At 45.9% G+C, this 8514-nt stretch overlaps 1 protein-coding gene across 3 annotated transcripts in view; it reads right to left on the reverse strand.

The window, feature by feature from the left end:
* pls3 (plastin 3 (T isoform)) overlaps positions 1-8514 on the reverse strand; it is a 37553-nt gene that overhangs the window by 3540 nt on the left and 25499 nt on the right. For 2 of the 3 annotated variants that reach the window (XM_062524572.1, XM_062524573.1), the window contains exons 9-14: positions 6734-6760; positions 6294-6389; positions 2381-2576; positions 1935-2013; positions 1215-1332; positions 537-670 (exon numbers count right to left, since the gene is read on the reverse strand). In XM_062524572.1, the coding sequence (XP_062380556.1) occupies positions 537-670; positions 1215-1332; positions 1935-2013; positions 2381-2576; positions 6294-6389; positions 6734-6760 (650 nt within the window). The remainder of the gene's footprint in view (positions 1-536; positions 671-1214; positions 1333-1934; positions 2014-2380; positions 2577-6293; positions 6390-6733; positions 6761-8514) is intronic. The other variant, XM_062524574.1, reaches the window with a different exon arrangement.

Raw genomic sequence — 8514 nt, forward strand, 5'->3', positions numbered from 1 at the left:
CACACACACACACACACACACACACACACGGCATTTACAGCAGATGACATCACTACTTTCACTTGTCCTAAATCAGGTCATTGCATGGGAATGCTCGTAAAGTTTTAATGCCTGTGAATGCAACGGCTGTCCGTAAAATAATTCTCTCCCAAATCCTTCTCTTCAGAAAATGAAAATAACTCATTCAACAATTCATGCAATTCAAAAATGACACCTCTGAAGCAAATAACGGACTTTAAACAAATGAAATACAGATGAATAATCAAAGGCTTACACCGTACAGTACATCTCTCACACGCACACACACAAAACAAACACACAGTAAAGAGCTTCATAGCACACTGCTGCTGGATATAATTTTTATGCTTTTACTACATCATACCCTCCCATAAATGGAAATCGAATGACTGTGGTCAACAAATAGCTGTTTGTGACCACAGTTACAATCATTTAGGAGACTACAGGTACTAAATATAAACTCGAGCTTGAAGGCGTGTTTGTTTTCCGAACAGGAAGTGGTGGTGGTGATGACATACCTTCTCATGAGCTGCCACACCAGCGCCAGGGTGAGGGTGGGGTTGCCGTCGTTCAGGTCCTGCCCACCGATGCCCACCAGGGAGAACTTGGCCTTGGTCTTGCCCAGCTCCACCGCGTAGTTACAGTTCTCTAGCTGGGGTGGGCACACAAGGCGTTTAACCGATTAGCTCGAACAGCTCGTATCAAAACAAACGGCGCCGCATTGCTAATCACTAAATTCATCAACACATTTGATATGCAGACACGGCTTATTAACATTGTTCTTGATGTGCTGTATTTAGAGAGGAAAAAAAGTGCCTCGAGAACATCCAGTCCACTTCACATAACAAACAACACCACACCACACAAGTTTATCTTTCTCTCGATTTCTTTCCAGGGTTCGTAAGCACTGACACAATAGTTTGCACCGTTTCTTTTAAACTAACAGTGACAAATTACTGTGTCATTTTATATTAATTGTTTGGCTGTTTGTCTACTTGGTTTTGTCTTGTATGCTAATTGTGTATGTGTATGAGAGTGGACCACTTATTCGAGATGATAAATAATAAAGATGATTATTATTTGGCTGACGCGTTCACCCAAAGCGACTCACAGGGCCAGACTCCACTGGAGCGCCTCCAGGGTAAAGCTCCGTGCTCAAGCAGAAGCGTTTGATGGGCATTACTTGTGACGCTCACCTTTTTCATGTTGGCCCCGAGCTTGGGATACGGCGGCTTGTTGACCTTGTTGTTCCAGTCCACGGGAACCTTGATCCTCTCGTAGAGCTGCAGAATGACCAGGGCGTCCATGAGGTCACTGCGGGGAGTCATGGAAACGGGCAAAGACGCAGGGGTCAGAGGTCACCGCATGTTTATTTTGGTCAATATCACGACAACCAAAAAGATCATCTACACGACAGTTGCTATTGCCACTGTAAAGCAAAGAGTTGCATCGCGCTAGATATGAAGAGTTCAGATGCAAAAGCCTCTAAATCCACTTTTGGTCAAAAATGAGATAATGATGGTGAGTGAATGCTCTTCACATATAGTGTAAGTTAATTCAATAATTTAGCTTCAAAACTCACTAAATACCATTCTCTTCCTGGTCTGAAATATTGATTTGTAAGCGAAACCCTATAGGAGCCTGATACAAAAAGCTCATTTAAAAGAAAAGTGGTCAGACGGATTTAGAGGCTTTTGCATCTGAACCCTTCATATGTAACTCTAGATAAAACAACAGCGTCGTTGCAAAAGGTAATACAGAAATATATACAGTAACAGTATGTGTCAGTCAGTTTGTTTTCTTAATCGTTGGAAATCAGAATTGACACTTAACCGATTAATTTGATTAACTGCCTTTAACTATAGAAGTCCATCTGTGACGGACACGCTGTGGTAAGGAGATGGGGAAGAGCGTACCCATAGAGATGGTTGACATGAGGGTTCACTCCCAGTGAGTTCATCCAGTTTCTGAAGGTCCTCTCCTCTCTGGTCTCACCTGAAGCAGCCGAAGAGAGTCAAAAATGAACTTTGAATATAAACCTCTGGCTCTTTACATTAATTACATTACATTCATTAGACAAATAAGAAATGTTAACAGTGCTTAATACTAGTTTGGACTGATTCATTAACTAACTAACTGTCATAAATCTTACATGACTGCTGCATTAGATATGACGCTGTCGTTTTGTAAAATGTCCACTAGAGGGCGTCTAGAATCTGCAGGTCATTGCTGGCATGGAAAGATTTAGACTTCAGGAAATTCACATACATGTAGAGACACACCTACTCCATTCAGCAACACTGTCTAGCCCTGTCCACAATCCTATACACACAAACACACACAGACACACACACACACACACCTTCCAAACTGCTCCAGTCGATGTCCTGGCCCTCTGGTTTGGTAAGGGAGGGGTACTTGTTGAACAGGTTGGCCACAAAGGCCAGGTTAAGTTTGGGGTTGCCGGCGACGACATCGGCGGGGGTGACGAACTGTCGGCAGCCGAGGCGGTCAGCCTGCTGCAGCATGCACTCGGCTCTCTTCAAATCATCCTTCTCCTGCAACACACACACACACACACACACACACACACATACATTCGCTCTATTCGTTAACACAGGCCATTCACGTCCACATCCACATGCATGCAAACATAACTGAGGAGAAGTACAAGGACATCTACAGTACAGTGTGAACGCCTTCCTTATGCAACACGTTTTGCGCAATGCTATTTCAATCCAATGCGATCGTGCTGCAGGCAAGTCTGAACAGACAGTCCCACCACAAGGTGGCAAAGACGCCTGATGGATATCACAGAGTTTTATGGGAATGCTGCAGATCCGTCTGTTTTCCCCTCTCGGGAACGGGATGGGCGCTCGAACAAAGCGCCTAAAACCTGGACACAATACTGGACTTCAGAAGTGCTGTGTCAGAGTAGAAGTTCCTGAACACCAAGGTGCTCGGCCTGCACGTCAAATTAATGCTGAGGGTCTGACTGAGCTCTGATCTCATACTGATGAACAGTCTGGCCTGACACACCAAATACAGGTGCATCTGTCCAGGAAATGCCACACAAGGTGCACACACACACACACACACACACACACACACACACACAGACAAAGGGCCTAGATGCTGCAGCTTGCTCATTACACAGCCATCATACTGTCTGCAGTAAAATGAGGCCCTGCAGGCCTAATCCTTTCCTCAGCAGTGGGGACACACACATTTGCCTAAGCGCCAGCCGCCGCCCGTTTCGATGACACGGTCTAATCTAAGAGATAGTCCGCAGATACCCATCAGCCAATGCGTAGCAATTACGGCCAGGACACCGTGTATGGACACCGAACAATGGCCACCGTCGGCCTAATGTCAGATGAGCGATATGGAAAAGCTTTGCCTGACACGATGACCTGAATGTCCATCTCATGGTGATGAGGCCGGTATCTGATTTAATGAGGCCTTGATTTGATATTAGCAACCGTAAGCATTCTTTATCATCTGGGCACCATTACACAACCGGCCAACCACAAAAGGTCACAGGACTTAACCGCAGGAAGGAGAAAGACATCAGTCTGGTCTCAATCGGTCTACAATGCGTTCCATTTGAAGTAAGTAAATCAACTAATTATTGTATGTCTCATACGATGATCGCATTGTTCTGAAAAATAATTTGAGAATGGGTAAAAGGCCCAAGAGGAATCTGCGCTGGTCCTCGACTGTAATTTACTTGTTTACTTGTTGTCCTGTGGTAAATTCCTGGTAGCGTCCAGTAAGATTTTGCTATAATTCTTCTTTTGGTGGGCTAACTTTTTTGCACTTTCCCCCTTCTCCAACGACAGCTTTACTGGTGAGGTCTGGGGTTCTATGGCGAGCTGTTCTACTGTAAGCATTCCTTACGCACACACACACACACATCTGTTCCAAATAAGGCCTTAAATGTGACTGCAATGTGTGTTTAGGGGTCATTATTTCTGCTGAAAGATGAACATTTTGTTGAATGTTTCCGCAGAAGACAGCATTTTGAGTGTCCCGCAGCACCGTGTCCTTCCATTGCCTGGTTTCCGGACCTTTCTAGAAGAGAGCCTGATCACCTCACCTTGCCTCAAATCCAGTCTGACAAACTACAGACTCTTAGATACAAAATTGAACTGATTTGAATTTGAATTAACATCTGCCAGGAAGTGTCGTTTTAGTTTCCCTTAAATACCCTTGTATCTGAAGTTTGAATCTGAATCCAAAACATCCATGTTCATCAAAATGAGCAATCAGCACACTGGTTTTGACAACAACCAAAAGATGAATTGCCTGTGTCTTTGGTAAACATAGACCAGAAAGATTTGGGTGCCCATGTCAAGATGTAGAATCAGAAACCAATATATGGTGAACCACTCATCTCTGATAAAATGCTGAGCCAATTCTGATTCTGAATTTCTAACCTCTTCTGAAGAGTACATGTGTACTGCCAAAATCAATTGAAGCCCTCCAGAAATGACTAGCTATGGGCGTTGGGCTATAAACATGCCATTTCTCATCAAAACACACTAGACCTTAATGTAAACACTTACTGCTATTGCAAATTGAGATTGATGACATGTTTTATTGATATAAGCGTAATGTTTAACTGTCCGTCAGGGCTCGTAGCAAACATAACAAACCTATAGCATTGGCACCATCTCCCCTGGGTCACCCAGTCTGTGCTGCTCAGATAACACACAAAGCTTCATATGACAGGAAGGGCCACACAAACACCCATTCATCCCCAAACTAGACTGCACCAAGAGCGCTCAACTGTTTGACGACACAAGAAACAAAGGGGAGGAGGACTGAAAGTGCCGGAGGCTTTTGGGGGTAATAGTGGTGACAGCAATGTGACCCAAGCATGACCATTTCAAATGGACCTAAAGAGAAGGGAGGGGGGGGGGCATTTGGGTCACGGGGCCAGGGGGGCTCTTGCCCTCCTGAAAGTTGGCACAGGCACTGGCCCCAGGGGGAGAGGTTACACACACAGACACAGCATGCGCGCGCGCACACACACACACAGTCAGTGGGCAGCCCGGGTGCAGGGAGCTGGCATACATACAGTGGGTGGACCCACACTGCTGCAGCTGTACACTACAGGGCAGGCGCCTACAGCCACAGCAGCAGGGGCACCACGCAGGCCAACCCAGCAACAATAAACAGGGTGAGGGGGGCACTCTGACGCCATTAATACCCCATCATTACTCTCAGCAGTGATATCCAGCACTGTGGGAGAGGGGCAGAGGGCTGCCAGTGGAAATGCCAAAGTTGGGTATTTGGGAAAATAACGAAGCGCAGGGAGATTGACCCGCTGCTGGCTCTAATGGCAATGCTATGAATGACTCAGCCATATGGAAGGCACGCATTATAACCACACACACACACACACTCACTCGGGCTTTTGGACTGATTTCAGAGGCATTAGTGCAGGCCCTGCCCACCACGTCCATACACTCCATGCCTGGCTTCTGAGAAACAGTTGCCCTGCATCTGTTGCAGTGTGCCAAATGTTCACTCCCTCCCAACACAGGCTGCTCAGAATTCAGAACACACACACACACACACACACACACCCTACGGGTACACACACACACACACACACACACACACACGCACAGCAGCACTGAACCCGTTTGACAAATGTACGTGGCCTCTGCATACTACATGTCACAAAATCACACACACACACACACACACACACACACACACACGGGTGATGTATGGAGCTATTCTCTCATGTTTGGCCTGATGTTTCCATGAGTCCCTGTGGGCACATTTAGACGACTGGCATTTGTCACCATTATTAAATCAGGGAGCTCTTTCTGGAGTTCCGAGCAGAGACCGGGAGTGAGTGTGTGAGTGAGTGAGTGAGTGAGTGTAAGTGTGTGAGTGTGTGTGTGTGTGTGTGTGTGTGTGTGTGTGTGTGTGTGTGTGTGTGTGTGTGTGTGTGTGGAGTGGGTAATCTCTGGGATATCCATTACTGCTGCGTCACACACTGCGGTCTCCAGAGTGACGATCTATAGAGCACTCTACGGGGTCTCCTCTCTCTCCAGCCCCAAACATGCACACGTTTAACAAGCACCGCAGCGTTAAATCAAATATCCTTAAGAACCTTTCTCCATCGTCTCCGGTAAAATCATTTAACAAGGAGTGGAATCCATTAAAAACCCAAACAAACAACGACAAAAAAAGAAAGAAGAAAACAAATACATAGAATGTGTGAGGAGGGAGATGGCCGGCTCGCGGTCACTTACGTTGAAGCCGCTCATGTCGATGTCGATCCGCTCCTCGTCCTCCTTCTGGCCCTTGGGCGCGATCTGGTTCAGGAGATGGAAGTAGGCTCGGGAGTCCTGCAGGACAGAGGGAGTCCAATTAGCAAACACACACACACACACACGCACATACGACACACAAAAGGGAGGCCAGACAAACGGTACAAAATGAGGCAAAATAAAAAAAAGATGGGTAACAATCTGACGATAACATGACTGACGAAATGACAAACATGCTTGGTGTCAGACTACAATAAACAACAACAACAACAAACATAAAAAAACAACAATAACAACAAGAGACATAACAACAGAGGACAAATGTTCAGGCAGTAAAGAAGCGGGATGAGTTTTGAAATGAGCAAAATGTCAACAATCAGCATCCACATGACACGGGCACGAGTGGGCTGTGGACAGAGTACCTTCACCGAGTGTGCGAAGTCTGACAGCTGAGGCATAGAGAAAAGACAACAAAAGGACAGATGTTTCCAGAATCATATCATATACTGTAGAAAACAATGTGTATGCTTTCAATTAGTCAGCGACATGTCCCATGACAGTACAGCTTTATGCAATAGCACTTAAATGGAATGAGATTAAAATATTGATCCAACTTCCATTTGGTTTTCCTTTAAAAAATTAAAAAAAAAGGAAAGGAAAGTCTCAGAGAATAGCGGCACCGCACGGTATTATTTCTCCAAACTTTCTTCAGGAGTCATATGGGAGATATTTTTAAAAACATAAACAGCTGTGGCTGATTCAGGGGAAATGCATTCAAAAGGACTTCATTGGCACCGGAGAGAGAAGGGGAGTGGAGAGGTGGCAGGGTTGGGAAAGAGAGAAAATGAACGAAAGACAAGAGAGAGAAAGAGCAAGAAAGAGAGTGCAACACACAAGGCAGAGACAAAGAGTGAAAGATAGAGGAAGAAAGAAAGCAAGAAACAAAGACAACGAGAGAGAGAAATAAATAAAGACAGAGCAAGAAAGAAAGTCAGAAAGTCAGAAAGAAAGAAAGAAAGAAAGTAAGTCAGAAAGAAAGACAGAAAGAAAGACAGAAAGACAGACAGAAAGAGAGCTGCTCCTCCTAGATGAGTAGGCTGTATGGTGGGGGAGTGGTTCTGCCTCCACAGGGCCTGGGGCAAGATCATAATCAAAACGTTTGGCTGCGATTTCCTGATTGTGCTTGGTGTTTGGTGTGCAGTGATATGCAACAGGGTCTTTAGGTTGTTTTCTCTTGACGTATATACAAAACCTGTCATATTAAAAGGCAGTGGAGCACAACATGTTCACCTGAAGTCATTTGCTGATTAAAGACCAGATTGAAAAGTTGAAAAGAAAAAGAAATGGAACCATCGATTTCATCAGGCTCGGAATACATCTCCAAAAGAAAAGCAAACAACGGCGTTCTCAGAGGTCTTGCAGGAACAACAGAGTGTTCAATGCACCACACTGTTTGCGTTGAATCGCTGCATTGCTCGGAACTGTTTGGTCCATCTTGAATTGAGCCGTGGAGGGGGCTCATCCACTTAGCCTGCCTGCAGTGCCTCGCCGTCCCCTCCCTCCACATTAAACATTCATCCCTCCTGCCCACGCATTAGCTGATATAGCAGGGGGGGGGGGGGCAGGGACTATAAATAATCAGGACTACCAGTCGACAGGGGATAGAGGGCAGGGGCAGTGTGTGTGAGGAAGAGAGGGATGGAGAGAGAGAGAGAGAGGAGAGAGGGGTGAGAAATCAGCTAAACACAGTACATGAGAGTGAAGAGGGATGGGGAGAAGAGGCGGAAAAAAGGAAGACGGAAGAAGATGGAGAGAGTCGAGGGGAGGAGAGAGAGAGAGAGAGATAAGTGTAGTGAACCCGAAAGAGGAGAAAAGAGAAAACAAGAGATGCTCCAAGAGGGAGAGGAAGAGGGCGAAGAGGAGACATCAAAAGAGAGAGACAGAGAGAGAGAGAGAGAGAGAGAGAGAGAGACAGAGAGAGAGAGAGAGAGAGAGAGAGGACCATAAAGTGAAGTGAGCTGGATGAGAGTGGACCGTGGGGTCAGGGAGCACAAGTGGCCTTAAGCTGCCTGCTTAGCAGAGGAGGAGAGATGGGGCATATAAAACCACATTACAGCAGCTCACACCCACATAGGGGGAGCGGTAACTCAGCACAGAGACAGAGACAGAGGAGAGGGAGAGAGAGAGAGAGGGATGGAGAGAG

The sequence above is a fragment of the Sardina pilchardus genome, chromosome 21, assembly GCF_963854185.1.
Source record: "Sardina pilchardus chromosome 21, fSarPil1.1, whole genome shotgun sequence".
In the NCBI taxonomy this organism is placed as follows: domain Eukaryota; kingdom Metazoa; phylum Chordata; class Actinopteri; order Clupeiformes; family Clupeidae; genus Sardina; species Sardina pilchardus.